This window comes from Engystomops pustulosus, chromosome 2, assembly GCF_040894005.1.
Source record: "Engystomops pustulosus chromosome 2, aEngPut4.maternal, whole genome shotgun sequence".
NCBI classification, from domain to species: domain Eukaryota; kingdom Metazoa; phylum Chordata; class Amphibia; order Anura; family Leptodactylidae; genus Engystomops; species Engystomops pustulosus.
In genome coordinates, this window is record NC_092412.1 from 252,058,239 (window position 1) to 252,082,248 (window position 24,010).

The following is a 24,010-nucleotide window of genomic DNA, read 5'->3' on the forward strand; positions in this document are numbered from 1 at the left end:
ACGGCACATCGGGAAAAGTAGTGGCGGCTGGGGACCGAATACCGAGGGGCGGCCGCCGCCATGAGGTTGCGAAAGGCCTCGGTCTCTACTAGCCTATAGGGCAGCATCTCCAGGCTAAGCAATCTGGAGATGTGCACATTAAGGGCTTGGGCGTGCGGGTGGGTTGCACTATATTTGCGTTTCCGCTCCAGCGTCTGGGGTATGGAGAGCTGAACGCTGGTGGATGCTGTGGAGGATCGTGGAGGCGACGATGGGGTTTTTGGGCCAGGGTCCTGGGCAGGGGGCTGACTAGCAGCTGACACAGGGGAAGGAGCAGTGGTGTGCACGGCCGGAGGTGAACGGGCTTGTTGCCACTGAGTGGGGTGTTTAGCATTCATATGCCTGCGCATACTGGTGGTAGTTAAGCTAGTAGTGGTGGAACCCCTGCTGAGCCTGGTTTGGCAAATGTTGCACACCACAGTCCGTCGGTCATCCGGTGTTTCCTTAAAGAACCTCCACACTTCTGAAGATCTAGCCCTCGCCGCAAGAGCCCTCACCACGGGAGCTTCACTAGTTGACAGTGGCGCTGATGCACCAGCTCTGGCCCTGCCTCTCCGTCTGGCCCCACCACTGCCTCTTCCAACCTGTTCAGGTCGAGGACTCTCCTCCGTCTCAGAAGCACTGTGTTCACCCGGCCTCTCAACCCAGCTTGGGTCTGTCACCTCATCATCCTCCGATCCCTCAGTCTGCTCCCCCCTCGGACTTCCTGCCCTGACAACAACTTCCCCACTGTCTGACAACCGTGTCTCCTCATCGTCGGACACCTCTTTACACACTTCCACTACGTCAAGAAGGTCATCATCACCCACAGACTGTGACTGGTGGAAAACCTGGGCATCGGAAAATTGCTCAGCAGCAACCGGACAAGTGGTTTGTGACTGTGGGAAGGGTCCAGAAAACAGTTCCTCAGAGTATGCCGGTTCAAATGGCAAATTTTCCTGGGAGGGGGCAGACTGGGGGGGAGGAGGCTGAGGTGCAGGAGCTGGAGGAGTGGGGATTTCGGTGACATGGGTGGACTGCGTGGAAGACTGACTGGTGGTGGACAAATTGCTCGAAGCATTGTCAGCAATCCACGACATCACCTGTTCGCACTGTTCTGGCCTCAACAGTGCTCTACCACGAGTCCCAGTAACTTCAGACATGAACCTAGGGAGTGTAGCTCTGCGGCGTTCCCCTGCTCCCTCATCAGCAGGTGGTGTCTCACCCCGCCCAGGACCACGGCCTCTGACCCCTGCAGTAGTTGGACGCCCACGTCCCCGCCCTCGTCCTCTACCCCTAGCCCTGGGGTTAAACATTTTTAAAATGAGAGTTATAACTTTTTTTTTTTTTTTACTTTTTTTTTTTTTTTTTGTGTGTTTTTTTGTGTTTTTTGTTTTTTTTTGTGTTTTTTGTTTTTTTTTGAGTTTTTAGAACCAAACAATCCTATCCTATTGCTATGGCTATTTTCTAGCCAAGTATCAAAGGAAGCACACTACTATGCCAGATGAGATGACACTGAGTTATTGCCTAATAGAAATCCAACCCCTACTGAATTTTGCCACTTCAGCCTTTGCTATGGATATGTGCGCCACTAAGCGCAGAACACAGCGGTCGCAAGTCTCACTACAAATTGCTCAGAATTGGCAAGTACATGCACTGCAGAAACTACAGCCACCAGCAGATCAACCAGAAATCAAATATATAGAACGCTACTGTAGGCTTCAAGAAGCTATTTGTATTCTCCTATGGCTATTTTCTAGCCAAGTATCAAAGGAAGCACACTACTATGCCAGATGAGATGACACTGAGTTATTGCCTAATAGAAATCCAACCCCTACTGAATTTTGCCACTTCAGCCTTTGCTATGGATATGTGCGCCACTAAGCGCAGAACACAGCGGTCGCAAGTCTCACTACAAATTGCTCAGAATTGGCAAGTACATGCACTGCAGAAACTACAGCCACCAGCAGATCAACCAGAAATCAAATATATAGAACGCTACTGTAGGCTTCAAGAAGCTGTTTGTATTCTCCTATGGCTATTTTCTAGCCAAGTATCAAAGGAAGCACACTACTATGCCAGATGAGATGACACTGAGTTATTGCCTAATAGAAATCCAACCCCTACTGAATTTTCCCACTTCAGCCTTTGCTATGGATATGTGCGCCACTAAGCGCAGAACACAGCGGTCGCAAGTCTCACTACAAATTGCTCAGAATTGGCAAGTACATGCACTGCAGAAACTACAGCCACCAGCAGATCAACCAGAAATCAAATATATAGAACGCTACTGTAGGCTTCAAGAAGCTATTTGTATTCTCCTATGGCTATTTTCTAGCCAAGTATCAAAGGAAGCACACTACTATGCCAGATGAGATGACACTGAGTTATTGCCTAATAGAAATCCAACCCCTACTGAATTTTGCCACTTCAGCCTTTGCTATGGATATGTGCGCCACTAAGCGCAGAACACAGCGGTCGCAAGTCTCACTACAAATTGCTCAGAATTGGCAAGTACATGCACTGCAGAAACTACAGCCACCAGCAGATCAACCAGAAATCAAATATATAGAACGCTACTGTAGGCTTCAAGAAGCTATTTGTATTCTCCTATGGCTATTTTCTAGCCAAGTATCAAAGGAAGCACACTACTATGCCAGATGAGATGACACTGAGTTATTGCCTAATAGAAATCCAACCCCTACTGAATTTTCCCACTTCAGCCTTTGCTATGGATATGTGCGCCACTAAGCGCAGAACACAGCGGTCGCAAGTCTCACTACAAATTGCTCAGAATTGGCAAGTACATGCACTGCAGAAACTACAGCCACCAGCAGATCAACCAGAAATCAAATATATAGAACGCTACTGTAGGCTTCAAGAAGCTATTTGTATTCTCCTATGGCTATTTTCTAGCCAAGTATCAAAGGAAGCACACTACTATGCCAGATGAGATGACACTGAGTTATTGCCTAATAGAAATCCAACCCCTACTGAATTTTCCCACTTCGGTCTTTGCTATGGATATGTGTGCCACTAAGAGCTAAACACAACGGTAGCAAGTCCCCCTGCTAATTCCTCACAAAATGGTAAAAGATGCAAATTAAAATAAAAAAAGTAGAACGTTATTGTAGCCCTAAGAAGGGCTGTTGGGTTCTTTGAGAATCACTCCTGCCTAACAGTAAGCTAATAGAACACCCTAACGCTTTCCCTGACCAGCAGCAGCTCTCTCCCTAGCGGCATCCAGAGACAGAATGATCCGAGCAGCGCGGCCAGCGGCTAGTCTATCCCAGGGTCACCTGATCTGGCCAGCCAACCACTGCTATCGACGTGTAAGGGTACCACGTCATGCTGGGTGGAGTGCAGAGTCTCCTGGCTTGTGATTGGCTCTGTTTCTGGCCGCCAAAAAGCAAAACGGCGGGAGCTGCCATTTTCTCGAGCGGGCAAAGTATTCGTCCGAGCAACGAGCAGTTTCGAGTACCCTAATGCTCGACCGAGCATCAAGCTCGGACGAGCATGTTCGCTCATCTCTAATTGTATCATTACATCAGATTATATATTAGTATTGTATCATTGCATCAGATTATATGTTAGTATTGTATCATTGCATCAGATTATATGTTAGTATTGTATCATTGCATCAGATTATATGTTAGTATTGTATCATTGCATCAGATTATATGTTAGTATTGTATCATTGCATCAGATTATATGTTAGTATTGTATCATTACAGAAGATCTCATAACGTTACCTCATAAGATTTGCTACGAGTTCCACTGGTCTCTGTGTTATTCTTTTTTTTCTTCTTTTTCCTTTGTTTGATCTCATATTTCTGGTTTGGTTTATGTTCCTCAAAGACAAAGTGATTAGCATTAAACTGAACCGCTCACAGATTTCAAAATAACATACTAAATGTATAAGAATCATTGCCCAAAATATATTAAGACAAATTACAGGGAATCTGTCAGCAGTTGTGACAATGTAAAGCCACAGATAGCATTAGGTAGCAGCCCTACAGACCTGTGTAATAAAACCTCTGTGTGTGTTATTAGTAGTGACAAGACAGTGTCTGTCAGTTCTGCAACTCTTGAAGGGCTCTGGGGGTGTGTCTTTCAACCTGAAGGGCTTTCTGCTCTCTGCACTGCGCAGCACCACAGCCCCTCCCCTCTGCTCAGAGAAGGAGCTGTAACAGGATTTTGGTTGGATACTTAGAGCGATCACTCAGAGGAGAGGGAGGGTCTGTGGAACAGTTCAGTGCAAAAAGAAGAAAGCTCTTCAGGCTGAAAGACCTGCACAGAGAACTTGGAGGAGATGTGAACATGAATTAAAAGTTTACTTTTCACAGTCCTGCTGCTACTTACTACCCACAGACAAGTATGGTTACACATGTCTGCATGGTCTAGCAGCTTAGTCGGCAGTATATTTTTTAAAAAAAAACTCATGACAAATTGCCTTTAAGTGATGTTACATCATCTGGAATGATGAATAGCATCCACCAAAGTCCAGTCCCAGTTAGGGGGTCATCCCCTTAGATCTGGTGTAAGTGTGATCAGACCCAAGGATTGGCACACGGTGGAAAGGGCTTTGTGCACATGCTGCAGGGAGATTCTCGATTGGCCGTGTCGCTACTACTACTGAATGATGAGGTACTGAAATCTTTAAAAACCTGGAGACCACCAGACCCTCTCTGATGGGATTCTGGAGCAGATAGAAGGAAGGTCTCCAGAAGTTTTAACTCAACAAGAAGATTGACCATCAACTGAACCTAAAAGAAACCCATTTGACCTCATCTGTGCCTCATTTCATTAGTGTAAACATTTTTGATAAGGGTGTGGATCTTTGGGAGGTCTGACATGCTCCATCCCAGACGGGCTTCCATGTTTCATAAGCCGAATATTAGTACAGGAACCAGCAAACTGTCTCTTATCCCGACCTACAGCAAGTCCTATTACTTTCCTAAACTAGATGGAAAAAAATTATCCAAATTTTAGAAAACCTACCAGATAAGAAAGTCTTCCTGGGCCCAAATGATCCATTACAGGCACTTGATATTCCTCTTCCTCCATTCTGCTATAAAACAGGTAAAAAAAAGTTGAAAGGAAACCTACCTACAGGAAGCTGCCTATTAAGGTAGATCTGGTGGTAGGTTCCCCGTAACCACCTAAGCCCTAAACTATCCTTCCCTAATCCTATAAGACTTTCTAACCTAGTCTACACTTTATATAACTAGTATCATAGTATCATAGTATATAAGGCTGGAAGGAGACGCAAGTCCATCAAGTCCAACCTTCAAGAATTAAATAAATGTTTTATCCCCATAACCCGTGACATTTTTTCTCTCCAGAAAGGCATCCAGGCCTCTCCTGAACATGTACAAAGAGTCCTCCATAACAACCTCCTGCGGCAGAGAGTTCCATAGTCTCACTGCTCTTACAGTAAAGAACCTTTGTCTATGGTGATGGTAGAATCGCCTCTCCTCTAGGCGTAGAGGATGTCCCCTGTCTATGGTGATGGTAGAGCCTCCTCTCCTCTAGGTGTATAGGATGCCCCCTGTCTATGGTGATGATAGAACCTCCTCTCGTCTAGGTGTAGAGGATGCCCCCTGTCTATGGTGATGGTAGAACCTCCTCTCCTCTAGGTGTAGAGGATGCCCCCTGTCTATGGTGATGGTAGAACCTCCTCTCCTCTAGGTGTAGAGGATGCCCCCTGTCTATGGTGATGGTAGAACCTCCTCTCCTCTAGGTGTAGAGGATGCCCCCTGTCTATGATGATGGTAGAACCTCCTCTCCTCTAGGTGTAGAGGATGCCCCCTGTCTATGGTGATGGTAGAACCTCCTCTCCTCTGGGTGTAGAGGATGCCTCCTGTCTATGGTGATGGTAGAACCTCCTCTCCTCTAGGTGTAGAGGATGCCCCCTGTCTATGGTGATGTAGAACCTCCTCTCCTCTAGGTGTAGAGGATGCCCCCTGTCTATGTTGATGGTAGAACCGCCTCTCCTCTAGGCGTAGAGGATGCCCCCTGTCTATGGTGATGGTAGAACCTCCTCCCCTCTAGGTGTAGAGGATGCCCCCTGTCTATGTTGATGGTAGAATCGCCTCTCCTCTAGGCGTAGAGGATGCCCCCTTGTTCTGGTCACAGGCCTAGGTATAAAAAGATCTTTGGAGAGATCCTTGTACTGTCCGTTCAGGTATTTGTACATTGTAATGAGGTCTCCCCTCAGTCGTCTTTTTTCTAAACTGAATAATCCCAAATTTTGTAATCTGTCATTGTATTCTAGTCGTCCCATTCCCCTAATAATCCTGGTTGCTCTCCTCTGCACCCGTTCCAGCTCTACTATATCCTTTTTATACACTGGTGCCCAAAACTGTACACAATATTCCATGTGTGGTCTGACCAGGGATTTGTATAAGGGCAGAACTATGTCTTTATCATGAGAATCTATTCCTCTCTTGATACATCCCATTATTTTATTTGCTTTAGCAGCAGCCGCCTGGCTCTGGTCACTAAAATTAAGTTTACCATCCACCAATACCCCCAAGTCCTTTTCAGCTTCAGTTTTACTAAGTAATTGACCGTTTAGAACATAATTATACTTTTTGTTTCCATGGCCCAAGTGCATAACTTTACATTTATCTACATTAAACCTCATCAACCATTTCTCTGCCCATCCCTCAAGCTTCCACAAATCCCTCTGTAATGCTAAACTATCGACCTCAGTATTTATTACTTTACACAGCTTAGTATCATCTGCAAATATTGAAACTTGACTGTGTAAACCCACTACAAGGTCATTAATAAAAATATTAAAAAGAAGTGGCCCCAATACTGACCCCTGTGGCACTCCACTGGTAACATCAACCCAATCTGAGAATGTGCCATTAATGACCACCCTCTGTTTTCTATCACTAAGCCAATTACTTACCCAGATACACAGATTTTCTCCTACTCCCAGCAGTCTCATTTTATATACCAACCTTTTATGTGGCACGGTGTCAAATGCCTTTGAAAAGTCCAGATATACAACATCCACAGCGTCCCCCAGATCCAGTCTTGAACTTACCTCCTCGTAGAAACCAATCAGATTAGTCTGACAGGACCGATCTCTCATAAACCCATGCTGACGCTGGGTTATAAGGTTGTGCACAGTGAGATACTCCAGGATAGCATCTCTAATAAACCCCTCAAATATTTTCCCCACCACAGCAGTTAGACTTACGGGTCTGTAGTTTCCAGGATCGCTATTTGATCCTTTTTTGTATATTGGTACCACATTTGCTATGCGCCATTCCTGTGGAACATAACCAGTCCTCAGTGAATCTTCAAATATTAAAAATAACGGTCTGTCTATCACCGTACATAATTCATGCAGAACCCGGGGGTGTATGCCATCTGGCCCAGGTGATTTATCTATCTTAGTGGATGCGAGGCGGCGCCGTACCTCTTCCTGGGTTAAACTGTTGACATTATAAAAAGAATTTATATTATTCCTCATTGTGTCTTCCACCAGGGGATTTTCCTGGGTAAAGATAGTTGAGAAGGCGACATTCAGTAGATTGGCCCTTTCCTCATCTCCTTCCACCATGACCCCCATGTTATTTCTAAGGGGACCCACACTCTCTGTTTTTAGTTTCTTATCATTTATATACTTGAAAAATAATTTGGGATTATTTTTGCTCTCCCTGGCAATATTTCTCTCAGTCTCTATTTTTGCGGCCTTTATCTGCTTTTTACAGGATTTATTTTTCTCTCTATAATCCTGTAATGCCTCATCGCTACCTTCACGTTTTAGCACCTTAAACGCTTTATCTTTCTCGCTTATTGCTTTCCTTACAAGACTAGTTAGCCACATAGGCTTTTTCTTGTTCCTTTTATGCTTTTTCCCATAAGGTATGTGTTTCTCACAGGACTTTTTCAGAATATATGAGAAAAAGTCCCATTTTTGGGGGGGACTTTTGTCTTTGAGAGCATTATCCCAGTCTATGCCTTTAAGGTCTTCCCTTAGTTGATGAAAGTTTGCCCTCCTGAAGTTTAGAGTGGCCTAAATCTCTGAAATCATTTTTAAGGACCTTCCACCTACCTGTTACTTTGTCATTAGTGCCAATGTGGACCATGACCGCTGGTTCCTCACCAGCCCCTCCCAGTAATCCATCAACCCGATCCGCAACATGCCGAACCCGAGCACCCGGCAAACAACACACTGTTCGGTATGCACGGTCTTTGTGACAGATTGCCCTGTGTGTTCCCCTAATAATCGAATCTCCCACTACCAGCACCTGTCTGACCTTGCCTCTGCTCCCATTACCCTTCTTACTGGAGGGTAGTAGCGTATGCAAATTGTCAGCATAGTAGCGCGGGGGTACCCTCTCCCGGGAGCAAAGACTACTTCGTGCCCCAGTAGCCTTGGCGATCCCTCCTACCTGCGCACCGTAGGCTAAATTCACACTAACGCCGGGGAGGGGAGGAGGGGATGAGCACCGCTGCCCCTCTCTACAGAGAAACCTGGGGCACGGTGCCGTATTCCGGGGAAAGATAAGACATGTCCTATCTTTCTCCTGGCTACGGAACGGTACAGTGCCCCACCGCTCCCGTCCGGTGCTGTGCGCCCATTGCCATCTATGGGGGAGGTATATACATTGTATATACATCGGTCGTATATACCTCCCCCATAGTGAATGGCAGTGTGAATGTAGCCTTAGCCGAAGCTTCTGTCGGATCACCACCCCCGGGTACTCTACACGGAGCACCAGCCCCCGGTACTCTACACGGAGCACAAGCCCCCGGTACTCTACACGGAGCACCAGCCCCCGGTACTCTACACGGAGCACCAGCCCCCGGTACTCTACACGGAGCACCAGCCCCTGGAGCTCTACATGCGGCACTGAAGTCGGAGTTATTGCACATGTGTAGAGCTCGGAGAGGTGGCGACGCGACATAAGCTTCGATAAAGGCGTGAAGATAGGTGGGACGTTATAGTAAGAGGGCTGCTACAGATTTAACTTTACGACCAAACAGCTTCACGTCACCTCTCTGCCCACCACACGGTGCATGATAGTACATAGGAGTAACTTACCTTCTGAAGTGATAAATGATAACAGAGACTCCCACCAGGAATATGAGAGGCAGGACTACGGATAGAATTATAATGAGTTCTTGATTTTGTTCATGTTGGAGACCTAAGATTGGAAGCCATATATATAATCTCAATCATCACAAACCAAACCAAAACTGAACAATATACAGAAGACGCTGCTATATACCATATTTACACCAGCATTGTAGCCAATAGTCAGGGACGGCACCAGCACCCGGCCAAGTGCCAAGGCTCTGCAATGCCAGGGGGGCCCACAGCACTCATATTTCTCACTGTAGCAGGACAGGTGCTGGTGCCGGCTAGGGGGTGGCAGTAACGCGGCAGGCAGGTGGAATACAGCCTGGGAGAGGAGCAGGTAAGTAAAGTGATTGTTGCAGGATGTTGCTCGGTGCTGAGGGAGTGTGAAGGGGTTTGAATGACCCAGAACTAGGGAGCAGATTGTGGCAGCTCCCGCTGTGCCTCCTTCACAGCCTCAGGAGATCAGCGAGCCATGTGCTGGAGTCTTCTCCTACATGGAGCTGTCACACCTCCGGAGCTGCTGTCTGCACTGGGATGAGAACCAGGTGCGGAGGAGCCTGTCAGCAAGAGTTGTAGTTGAAGTGGATTTTCCAGATTCTTCTGTCCTAGAGGGCAAACCAGGCACATGACCCATCAACCTACTCCTGTTGTCTCCCTCCATCAGGTCTGCAGGACTCTAACTTACTTACAGAACTTGCCTTAAAGGGCACCTACCACCACAAATCTACCTATAAAGGTAGATTGGGTGGTAGGTGCATCAATGGGACGTGAGGATAGCCCTTTTAAGGGCTAATCCTCACGTCCCCTCACTTTTTTGGTAACTTTTATTCCATATATATTTAAATTTACTTATGTGGCTACCGGGGCGTGGAGTAGCCGCATATGAGATTACATGAGGCGGCTACTCCACGCCCCGGTACCCACTTTACCCCTCCTACTCACCCATCTTCGGCGCGCAGCTCCGCGTAGCTGCGCGCCCTCGTCCGGCGACCCTGCCGTCTGCGCATACGCAGAAGAGCAGGCCCGCGCCTGCGCGGTCACTGCTCCGAAACAGGCGCGGGCCTGCTCTTCTGCGCATGCGCAGACGGCAGGGTCGCCGGACGAGGGCGCGCAGCTACGCGGAGCTGCGCGCCGAAGATGGGTGAGTAGGAGGGGTAAAGTGGGTACCGGGGCGTGGAGTAGCCGCCTCATGTAATCTCATATGCGGCTACTCCACGCCCCGGTAGCCACATAAGTAAATTTAAATATATATGGAATAAAAGTTACCAAAAAAGTGAGGGGACGTGAGGATTAGCCCTTAAAAGGGCTATCCTCACGTCCCATTGATGCACCTACCACCCAATCTACCTTTATAGGTAGATTTGTGGTGGTAGGTTTCCTTTAACCTTGCTGCCCAAGAAGCCACTTCTATCTTCTCCAGCCCCTGTATCTGTTCCTGTATCTGGGCTGTGAGCCTCTTCTACGAGACTGCACCCAACCAGCTTCCTCGGACACCGGCAGATAGGACACCACCTCAGTCTGTTACGTTTGCTGCGTTGAAGTCTTGAAATAAAGAGACTGTGGGGCTCATTTACTAAGGGTCCGAATCTAAGACATTTGTCGGGTTTCCCGACGATTTCCAATTTTCTCCGAATTTTCTCCGCCCCGGGATTTTGGCGCACATGATCAGATTTTGGTGCATCGACGCCGGCTTTCAAACGACAGAAATTGGGGGGCGTGGCCATCGGACAACCCAACAGATTTGGAAAAACCGCGGAATTTATAAAGGAATTTGGGGCAGATTTACTTACCCGGTCCATTCGCGATCCAGCGTCTCATTCTCTGCGGTGGATTCGGGTCCGGCCGGGATTCACTAAGGCAGTTCCTCCGACGTCCACCAGGTGTCGCTGCTGCGCTTAAGAGCATCTGGAGTTCACCGAGCCATCGTGGGTGAAGGTAAGCGCGTGTCGGGCGACACTTGTTTTTTTTTAAATGCAGCGGTTTCTCTAAATCCGTCACAATCGATGCGCCACAATCCGATCGCGTGCACCAAAAACCTGGGGCAATACAGGGAAAATCAGCGCAAATCGGAAATATTCGGGTAACACGTCAGGAAAACTTGAATAGGGCCCTTAGTAAATGACCCCCTTTGTGTCGCAAGATCAGCACTTACATGCACCGGGACGAAAAAAGTGAACTCGGCGCAGCGACACCTAGTGGATATCGGCTGCACGACCTTAATGAATCCCGGCAGACCCAAATCCTTGTCGGAGAACGTGCCGCTGGATCGTGACAGGACCGGGTAAGTAAATGTGCCCCTGTATATTTGACATCTTGTTCTACATCTTGTCTCTACGTATGATCCCCGGCCGGGGTAACATCACAAGTCTTCCCTCTACCATCTACTTGGGGATCCTGACATCACACATACATCGGGAGTGCCCCAGGGAGAAAACCCTCATAAACCCTCTTCCTGCAATCCCCTCATGGGTATTTTATATACAGCCCCTCATGGGTATTTTATATACAGCCCCTCATGGGTATTTTATATACAGCCCCCTCATGGGTATTTTATATACAGCCCCCTCATGGATATTTTATATACAGCCCCTCATGGTTAGTTTATATACAGCCCCTCATGGTTATTTTATATACAGCCCCCTCATGGTTATTTTATATACAGCCCCCTCATGGATATTTTATATACAGCCCCTCATGGTTAGTTTATATACAGCCCCTCATGGTTATTTTATATACAGCCCCCTCATGGATATTTTATATACAGCCCCCTCATGGTTATTTTATATACAGCCCCTCATGGTTATTTTATATACAGCCCCCTCATGGTTATTTTATATACAGCCCCCTATGGTTATTTTATATACAGCCCCCTCATGGGTATTTTATATGCAGCCCCTCATGGGTATTTTATATGCAGCCCCTCATGGGTATTTTATATACAGCCCCTCATGGGTATTTTATATGCAGCCCCTCATGGGTATTTTATATACAGCCCCTCATGGTTATTTTATATACAGCCCCCTCATGGGTATTTTATATACAGCCCCCTCATGGGTATTTTATATACAGCCCCCTCATGGTTATTTTATATACAGCCCCCTCATGGTTATTTTATATACAGCCCCCTCATGGTTATTTTATATACAGCCCCTCATGGGTATTTTATATACAGCCCCTCATGGGTATTTTATATACAGCCCCCTCATGGTTATTTTATATACAGCCCCTGATGGGTATTTTATATACAGCCCCTCATGGGTATTTTATATACAGCCCCCTCATGGGTATTTTATATACAGCCCCTCCTGGGTATTTTATATACAGCCCCTCATGGGTATTTTATATACAGCCCCCTCATGGGTATTTTATATACAACCCCCTCATGGGTATTTTATATACAGCCCCCTCATGGGTATTTTATATACAGCCCCCTCATGGTTATTTTATATACAGCCCCTCATGGGTATTTTATATACAGCCCCCTCATGGGCATTTTATATACAGCCCCTCATGGGTATTTTATATACAGCCCCCTCATGGGTATTTTATATACAGCCCCTCATGGTTAGTTTATATACAGCCCCTCATGGTTATTTTATATACAGCCCCCACATGGGTATTTTATATACAGCCCCTCATGGGTATTTTATATACAGCCCCTCATGGTTATTTTATATACAACCCTTCATGGTTATTTTATATACAGCCCCATCATGGTTATTTTATATATAGCCCCTCATGGTTAGTTTATATACAGCCCCTCATGGTTATTTTATATACAGCCCCTCATGGTTATTTTATATACAGCCCCTCATGGGTATTTTATATACAGCCCCTCATGGTTATTTTATATACAGCCCCTCATGGGTATTTTATATACAGTCCCCTCATGGTTATTTAATATACAGTCCCCTCATGGTTATTTTATATACAGTCCCTCATGTTTATTTTATATACAGCCCCTCATGGTTATTTTATATACAGCCCCCTCATGGGTATTTTATATACAGCCCCTCATGGGTATTTTATATACAGCCCCCTCATGGTTATTTTATATACAGCCCCCTCATGGGTATTTTATATACAGCCCCTCATGGGTATTTTATATACAGCCCCTCATGGTTATTTTATATACAGCCCCTCATGGGTATTTTATATACAGCCCCTCATGGGTATTTTATATACAGTCCCCTCATGGTTATTTTATATACAGTCCCTCATGGTTATTTTATATACAGCCCCTCATGGTTATTTTATATACAGCCCCTCATGGGTATTTTATATACAGCCCCTCATGGGTATTTTATATACAGTCCCCTCATGGTTATTTTATATACAGTCCCCTCATGGTTATTTTATATACAGTCCCCTCATGGTTATTTTATATACAGCCCCCTCATGGTTATTTTATATACAGTCCCCTCATGGTTATATTATATACAGCCCCCTACATGGTTATTTTATATACAGCCCCTCATGGGTATTTTATATACAACCCCCTCATGTGTATTTTATATACAGCCCCTCATGTGTATTTTATATACAGCCCCTCATGGGTATTTTATATACAGCCCCCTCATGGTTATTTTATATACAGCCCCCTCATGGTTATTTTATATACCGCCCCTCATGGGTATTTTATATACAACCCCCTCATGTGTATTTTATATACAGCCCCCTCATGGGTATTTTATATACAACCTCCTCATGTGTATTTTATATACAGCCCCTCATGGTTATTTTATATACAGCCCCTCATGGGTATTTTATATACAGCCCCTCATGGTTATTTTATATACAGCCCCTCATGGTTATTTTATATACAGCCCCTCATGGGTATTTTATATACAGCCCCTCATGGGTATTTTATATACAGTCCCTCATGGTTATTTTATATACAGCCCCTCATGGTTATTTTATATACAGCCCCCTCATGGGTATTTTATATACAGCCCCCTCATGGTTATTTTATATACAGCCCCCTCATGGTTATTTTATATACAGCCCCCTCATGGTTATTTTATATACAGTCCCCTCATGGGTATTTTATATACAGCCCCCTCATGGTTATTTTATATACAGCCCCTCATGGTTATTTTATATACAGCCTCCTCATGGGTATTTTATATACAGCCCCCTCATGGGTATTTTATATACAGCCCCTCATGGGTTTTTTATATACAGCCCCCTCATGGGTATTTTATATACAGCCCCTCATGGGTATTTTATATACAGCCCCCTCATGGGTATTTTATATACAGCCCCTCATGGTTAGTTTATATACAGCCCCTCATGGTTATTTTATATACAGCCCCCACATGGGTATTTTATATACAGCCCCTCATGGGTATTTTATATACAGCCCCTCATGGTTATTTTATATACAGCCTCCTCATGGGTATTTTATATACAGCCCCCTCATGGGTATTTTATATACATCCCCTCATGGGTATTTTATATACAGCCCCCTCAAGGGTATTTTATATACAGCCCCTCATGGGTATTTTATATACAGCCCCCTCATGGGTATTTAATATACAGCCCCTCATGGTTAGTTTATATACAGCCCCTCATGGTTATTTTATATACAGCCCCCACATGGGTATTTTATATACAGCCCCTCATGGGTATTTTATATACAGCCCCTCATGGTTATTTTATATACAACCCTTCATGGTTATTTTATATACAGCCCCATCATGGTTATTTTATATATAGCCCCTCATGGTTAGTTTATATACAGCCCCTCATGGTTATTTTATATACAGCCCCTCATGGTTATTTTATATACAGCCCCTCATGGGTATTTTATATACAGCCCCTCATGGTTATTTTATATACAGCCCCTCATGGGTATTTTATATACAGTCCCCTCATGGTTATTTTATATACAGTCCCTCATGGTTATTTTATATACAGCCCCTCATGGTTATTTTATATACAGCCCCTCATGGGTATTTTATATACAGTCCCCTCATGGTTATTTTATATACAGTCCCTCATGGTTATCTAATATACAGCCCCTCATGGTTATTTTATATACAGCCCCCTCATGGGTATTTTATATACAGCCCCTCATGGGTATTTTATATACAGCCCCCTCATGGTTATTTTATATACAGCCCCCTCATGGGTATTTTATATACAGCCCCTCATGGGTATTTTATATACAGCCCCTCATGGTTATTTTATATACAGCCCCCTCATGGGTATTTTATATACAGCCCCCTCATGGTTATTTTATATACAGCCCCTCATGGGTATTTTATATACAGCCCCTCATGGGTATTTTATATACAGCCCCCTCATGGTTAGTTTATATACAGTCCCCTCATGGTTATTTTATATACAGCCCCTCATGGGTATTTTATATACAGCCCTCTCATGGGTATTTTATATACAGTCCCTCATGGTTATTTTATATACAGTCCCTCATGGTTATTTTATATACAGTCCCTCATGGTTATTTTATATACAGCCCCCTCATGGTTATTTTATATACAGCCCCCTCATGGGTATTTTATATACAGCCCCCTCATGGGTATTTTATATACAGCCCCTCATGGGTATTTTATATACAGCCCCTCATGGGTATTTTATATACAGTCCCCTCATGGTTATTTTATATACAGTCCCTCATGGTTATTTTATATACAGCCCCTCATGGTTATTTTTTATACAGCCCCCTCATGGGTATTTTATATACAGTCCCCTCATGGTTATTTTATATACAGTCCCCTCATGGTTATTTTATATACAGCCCCCTCATGGTTATTTTATATACAGCCCCTCATGGTTATTTTATATACAGCCCCCTCATGGGTATTTTATATACAGTCCCCTCATGGTTATTTTATATACAGTCCCCTCATGGTTATTTTATATACAGCCCCCTCATGGGTATTTTATATACAGCCCCTCATGGTTATTTTATATACAGTCCCCTCATGGTTATATTATATACAGCCCCTCATGGTTATTTTATATACAGTCCCCTCATGGTTATATTATATACAGCCCCTCATGGGTATTTTATATACAGCCCCCCCATGGTTATTTTATATACAGCCCCCTCATGGTTATTTTATATACCGCCCCTCATGGGTATTTTATATACAACCCCCTCATGTGTATTTTATATACAGCCCCCTCATGGTTATTTTATATACAGCCCCCTCATGGTTATTTTATATACAGCCCCCTCATGGTTATTTTATATACAGCCCCATCATGGTTATTTTATATATAGCCCCTCATGGTTATTTTATATACAGCCCCTCATGGTTATTTTATATACAGCCCCTCATGGGTATTTTATATACAGCCCCTCATGGTTATTTTATATACAGCCCCTCATGGGTATTTTATATACAGTCCCCTCATGGTTATTTTATATACAGTCCCTCATGGTTATTTTATATACAGCCCCTCATGGTTATTTTATATACAGCCCCTCATGGGTATTTTATATACAGTCCCCTCATGGTTATTTTATATACAGTCCCTCATGGTTATTTTATATACAGCCCCTCATGGTTATTTTATATACAGTCCCCTCATGGGTATTTTATATACAGTCCCCTCATGGTTATTTTATATACAGTCCCCTCTTGGTTATTTTATATACAGCCCCCTCATGGTTATTTTATATACAGCCCCCTCATGGGTATTTTATATACAGTCCCCTCATGGTTATTTTATATACAGCCCCTCATGGTTATTTTATATACAGCCCCCTCATGGGTATTTTATATACAGTCCCCTCATGGTTATTTTATATACAGTCCCCTCATGGTTATTTTATATACAGCCCCCTCATGGGTATTTTATATACAGCCCCTCATGGTTATTTTATATACAGTCCCCTCATGGTTATTTTATATACAGTCCCCTCATGGTTATATTATATACAGCCCCTCATGGTTATTTTATATACAGTCCCCTCATGGTTATATTATATACAGCCCCTCATGGGTATTTATATACAGCCCCCCCATGGTTATTTTATATACAGCCCCCTCATGGTTATTTTATATACCGCCCCTCATGGGTATTTTATATACAACCCCCTCATGTGTATTCTATATACAGCCCCTCATGGGTATTTTATATACAGCCCCCTCATGGTTATTTTATATACAGCCCCCTCATGGTTATTTTATATACAGCCCCTCATGGTTATTTTATATACAGCCCCTCATGGGTATTTTATATACAACCCCCTCATGGGTATTTTATATACAGCCCCTCATGGGTATTTTATATACAACCCCCTCATGTGTATTTTATATACAGCCCCTCATGTGTATTTTATATACAGCCCCTCATGGGTATTTTATATACAGCCCCCTCATGGTTATTTTATATACAGCCCCCTCATGGTTATTTTATATACCGCCCCTCATGGGTATTTTATATACAACCCCCTCATGTGTATTTTATATACAGCCCCTCATGGGTATTTTATATACAGCCCCTCATGGTTATTTTATATACAGCCCCTCATGGGTATTTTATATACAGCCCCTCATGGGTATTTTATATACAGCCCCTCATGGGTATTTTATATACAGCCCCCTCATGGGTATTTTATATACAGCCCCCTCATGGTTATTTTATATACAGCCCCTCATGGGTATTTTATATACAGCCCCCTCATGGGTATTTTATATACAGCCCCTCATGGGTATTTTATATACAGCCCCCTCATGGGTATTTTATATACAGCCCCTCATGGTTAGTTTATATACAGCCCCTCATGGTTATTTTATATACAGCCCCTCATGGTTATTTTATATACAGCCCCTCATGGGTATTTTATATACAGCCCCTCATGGTTATTTTATATACAGCCCCATCATGGTTATTTTATATATAGCCCCTCATGGTTAGTTTATATACAGCCCCTCATGGTTATTTTATATACAGCCCCCTCATGGTTATTTTATATACAGCCCCTGATGGGTATTTTATATACAGCCCCTCATGGGTATTTTATATACAGCCCCCTCATGGTTATTTTATATACAGCCCCTCATGGTTATTTTATATACAGCCTCTCATGGGTATTTTATATACAGCCCCCTCATGGTTATTTTATATACAGCCCCTGATGGGTATTTTATATACAGCCCCTCATGGGTATTTTATATACAGCCCCCTCATGGGTATTTTATATACAGCCCCTCATGGGTATTTTATATACAGCCCCTCATGGGTATTTTATATACAGCCCCCTCATGGGTATTTTATATACAACCCCCTCATGGGTATTTTATATACAGCCCCCTCATGGGTATTTTATATACAGCCCCCTCATGGTTATTTTATATACAGCCCCTCATGGGTATTTTATATACAGCCCCCTCATGGGTATTTTATATACAGCCCCTCATGGGTATTTTATATACAGCCCCCTCATGGGTATTTTATATACAGCCCCTCATGGTTAGTTTATATACAGCCCCTCATGGTTATTTTATATACAGCCCCTCATGGTTATTTTATATACAGCCCCTCATGGGTATTTTATATACAGCCCCTCATGGTTATTTTATATACAACCCTTCATGGTTATTTTATATACAGCCCCATCATCGTTATTTTATATATAGCCCCTCATGGTTAGTTTATATACAGTCCCTCATGGTTATTTTATATACAGTCCCTCATGGTTATTTTATATACAGTCCCTCATGGTTATTTTATATACAGTCCCCTCATGGTTATTTTATATACAGCCCCCTCATGGGTATTTTATATACAGTCCCCTCATGGTTATTTTATATACAGTCCCCTCATGGTTATTTTATATACAGTCCCCTCATGGTTATTTTATATACAGTCCCCTCATGGTTATTTTATATACAGCCCCCTCATGGGTATTTTATATACAGCCCCTCATGGTTATTTTATATACAGTCCCTCATGGTTATTTTATATACAGCCCCCACATGGGTATTTTATATACAGCCCCTCATGGGTATTTTATATACAGCCCCCTCATGGTTATTTTATATACAGCCCCTCATGGGTATTTTATATACAGCCCCCTCATGGGTATTTTATATACAGCCCCTCATGGGTATTTTATATACAGCCCCCTCATGGGTATTTTATATACAGCCCCTCATGCTTACTTTATATACAGCCCCTCATGGTTATTTTATATAAAGCCCCTCATGGTTATTTTATATACAGCCCCTCATGGGTATTTTATATACAGCCCCTCATGGTTATTTTATATACAGCCCCATTATGGTTCTTTTATATATAGCCCCTCATGGTTATTTTATATACAGTCTCTCATGGTTATTTTATATACAGTCCCTCATGGTTATTTTATATACAGCCCCCTCATGGGTATTTTATATACAGTCCCCTCATGGTTATTTTATATACAGTCCCCTCATGGTTATTTTATATACAGCCCCCTCATGGGTATTTTATATACAGCCCCCTCATGGGTATTTTATATACAGCCCCCTCATGGTTATTTTATATACAGCCCCTCATGGGTATTTTATATACAGCCCCCTCATGGGTATTTTATATACAGCCCCTCATGGGTATTTTATATACAGCCCCCTCATGGGTATTTTATATACAGCCCCTCATGGTTAGTTTATATACAGCCCCTCATGGTTATTTTATATACAGCCCCTCATGGTTATTTTATATACAGCCCCTCATGGGTATTTTATATACAGCCCCTCATGGTTATTTTATATATAGCCCCATCATGGTTATTTTATATATAGCCCCTCATGGTTAGTTTATATACAGCCCCTCATGGTTATTTTATATACAGCCCCCTCATGGTTATTTTATATACAGCCCCCTCATGGTTATTTTATATACAGCCCCTGATGGGTATTTTATATACAGCCCCTCATGGGTATTTTATATACAGCCCCCTCATGGTTATTTTATATACAGCCCCTCATGGTTATTTTATATACAGCCTCTCATGGGTATTTTATATACAGCCCCCTCATGGTTATTTTATATACAGCCCCTGATGGGTATTTTATATACAGCCCCTCATGGGTATTTTATATACAGCCCCCTCATGGGTATTTTATATACAGCCCCTCATGGGTATTTTATATACAGCCCCTCATGGGTATTTTATATACAGCCCCCTCATGGGTATTTTATATACAACCCCCTCATGGGTATTTTATATACAGCCCCCTCATGGGTATTTTATATACAGCCCCCTCATGGTTATTTTATATACAGCCCCTCATGGGTATTTTATATACAGCCCCCTCATGGGTATTTTATATACAGCCCCTCATGGGTATTTTATATACAGCCCCCTCATGGGTATTTTATATACAGCCCCTCATGGTTAGTTTATATACAGCCCCTCATGGTTATTTTATATACAGCCCCTCATGGTTATTTTATATACAGCCCCTCATGGGTATTTTATATACAGCCCCTCATGGTTATTTTATATACAACCCTTCATGGTTATTTTATATACAGCCCCATCATGGTTATTTTATATATAGCCCCTCATGGTTAGTTTATATACAGTCCCTCATGGTTATTTTATATACAGTCCCTCATGGTTATTTTATATACAGTCCCTCATGGTTATTTTATATACAGTCCCCTCATGGTTATTTTATATACAGCCCCCTCATGGGTATTTTATATACAGTCCCCTCATGGTTATTTTATATACAGTCCCCTCATGGTTATTTTATATACAGTCCCCTCATGGTTATTTTATATACAGTCCCCTCATGGTTATTTTATATACAGCCCCCTCATGGGTATTTTATATACAGCCCCTCATGGTTATTTTATATACAGTCCCTCATGGTTATTTTATATACAGCCCCCACATGGGTATTTTATATACAGCCCCTCATGGGTATTTTATATACAGCCCCCTCATGGTTATTTTATATACAGCCCCTCATGGGTATTTTATATACAGCCCCCTCATGGGTATTTTATATACAGCCCCTCATGGGTATTTTATATACAGCCCCTCATGGGTATTTTATATACAGCCCCTCATGGGTATTTTATATACAGCCCCTCATGGTTACTTTATATACAGCCCCTCATGGTTATTTTATATACAGCCCCTCATGGTTATTTTATATACAGCCCCATTATGGTTCTTTTATATATAGCCCCTCATGGTTATTTTATATACAGTCTCTCATGGTTATTTTATATACAGTCCCTCATGGTTATTTTATATACAGCCCCCTCATGGGTATTTTATATACAGCCCCTCATGGTTATTTTATATACAGTCCCCTCATGGTTATTTTATATACAGCCCCCTCATGGGTATTTTATATACAGCCCCTCATGGTTATTTTATATACAGTCCCTCATGGTTATTTTATATACGGCCCCTCATGGGTATTTTATATACAGCCCCTCATGGGTATTTTATATACAGCTCCTCATGGGTATTTTATATACAGCCCCCTCATGGGTATTTTATATACAGCTCCTCATGGTTATTTTATATACAGCCCCCTCATGGTTATTTTATATACAGCCCCTCATGGTTATTTTATATACAGCCCCTCGTGGTTATTTTATATACAGCCCCCTCATGGTTATTTTGTATACAGCCCCCTCATGGGTATTTTATATACAGCCCCTCATGGTTATTTTATATACAGTCCCTCATGGTTATTTTATATACAGCCCCTCATGGTTATTTTATATACAGTCCCTCATGGTTATTTTATATACGGCCCCTCATGGGTATTTTATATACAGCCCCTCATGGGTATTTTATATACAGCTCCTCATGGTTATTTTATATACAGCCCCTCGTGGTTATTTTATATACAGCCCCCTCATGGTTATTTTGTATACAGCCCCCTCATGGGTATTTTATATACAGCCCCTCATGGTTATTTTATATACAGTCCCTCATGGTTATTTTATATACAGCCCCTCATGGTTATTTTATATACAGTCCCTCATGGTTATTTTATATACAGCCCCTTCATGGGTATTTTATATACAGCCCCCTCATGGGTATTTTATATACAGCCCCCTCATGGTTATTTTATATACAGCCCCCACATGGGTATTTTATATACAGCCCCTCATGGGTATTTTATATACAGTCCCCTCATGGTTATTTTATATACCGCCCCTCATGGGTATTTTATATACAGCCCCCTATGGGTATTTTATATACAGCCCCCTCATGTGTATTTTATATACAGCCCCTCATGGTTATTTTATATACAGCCCCTCATGGGTATTTTATATACAACCCCCTCATGTGTATTTTATATACAGCCCCTCATGGGTATTTTATATACAACCCCCTCATGTGTATTTTATATACAGCCCCTCATGGTTATTTTATATACAGCTCCTCATGGTTATTTTATATACAGCCCCCTCATGGTTATTTTATATACAGCTCCTCATGGTTATTTTATATACAGCCCCTCATGGGTATTTTATATACAGCCCCCTCTCATGGTTATTTTATATACAGCCCCTCGTGGTTATTTTATATACAGCCCCCTCATGGTTATTTTATATACAGCCCCTCATGGTTATTTTATATACAGCCCCTCGTGGTTATTTTATATACAGCCCTCCTCATGGTTATTTTGTATACAGCCCCCTCATGGGTATTTTATATACAGCCCCTCATGGTTATTTTATATACAGTCCCTCATGGTTATTTTATATACAGCCCCTCATGGTTATTTTATATACAGTCCCTCATGGTTATTTTATATACGGCCCCTCATGGGTATTTTATATACAGCCCCTCATGGGTATTTTATATACAGCTCCTCATGGGTATTTTATATACAGCCCCCTCATGGGTATTTTATATACAGCCCCCTCATGGTTATTTTATATACAGCCCCCACATGGGTATTTTATATACAGCCCCTCATGGGTATTTTATATACAGTCCCCTCATGGTTATTTTATATACCGCCCCTCATGGGTATTTTATATACAGCCCCTCATGGTTATTTTATATACAGCCCCTCATGGGTATTTTATATACAACCCCCTCATGTGTATTTTATATACAGCCCCTCATGGGTATTTTATATACAACCCCCTCATGTGTATTTTATATACAGCCCCTCATGGTTATTATATATACAGCCCCCTCATGGTTATTTTATATACAGCCCCCTCATGGTTATTTTATATACAGCCCCTCATGGTTATTTTATATACAGCCCCCTCTCATGGTTATTTTATATACAGCCCCCTCATGGTTATTTTATATATAGCCCCCTCATGGTTATTTTATATACAGCCCCCTCATGTGTATTTTATACCCCCCCTCACACTCTATGGAGTCATTATATACAGCCCCTCTCACCCCCATGGATTCCTCAAGTACAGCCCCCCAGCAGCTCTGGGCCCTGACACTTGTCCGGGTATGTGCTTGCGCGGGCCCTGCTGCCAGGGCTCACACCTCTCCCTTCTCCTCCTAACATGCTGAGATGTAATGGAAGGGGCAGGGCTGGTTTTGTGGATTTTCCTGTGTACTGCAAAAATATGGCAGCCATTGTGTTTTTTTTGTTTACATAACCTTGATATAAAGGGATGTAACTTGAAGCTGTCGGGCCACAGAGCAAAATGTCTGTCAGGCCCCCAATTACAATGTGTTGTTTATTGTAATAGTCTATTCATACAGGAAAGCTACACTACATGGGTCATCTAAGCCTCTTGGGCCCAGTTGCGACCGCACCCCCTCAAGTTACACCCCCGTTAATATATACTACTCCATAATCCTGCAGAGTTTGAGATAAGTTGGACAAGGCAGAGCGTAGTCCTAGAAGCATTGAGGGTGGAGGGGGAGGGCCCGTTGACTATGTAGTGCCGGATTTTCATACTTTC

The 24,010-nt window shown here is 42.8% G+C and overlaps 1 protein-coding gene across 2 annotated transcripts in view; it reads right to left on the bottom strand.

Annotated features, from left to right (window-relative positions):
* The window catches only part of LOC140116805 (OX-2 membrane glycoprotein-like), a 63,177-nt gene that overhangs the window by 13,353 nt on the left and 25,814 nt on the right, over positions 1 to 24,010 (bottom strand). For both annotated transcript variants that reach the window (XM_072133241.1, XM_072133240.1), the window contains exons 5-7: positions 9,089 to 9,191; positions 5,020 to 5,089; positions 3,771 to 3,869 (exon numbers count right to left, since the gene is read on the bottom strand). In XM_072133241.1, coding sequence (XP_071989342.1) covers positions 3,771 to 3,869; positions 5,020 to 5,089; positions 9,089 to 9,191 — 272 coding nt within the window. The remainder of the gene's footprint in view (positions 1 to 3,770; positions 3,870 to 5,019; positions 5,090 to 9,088; positions 9,192 to 24,010) is intronic.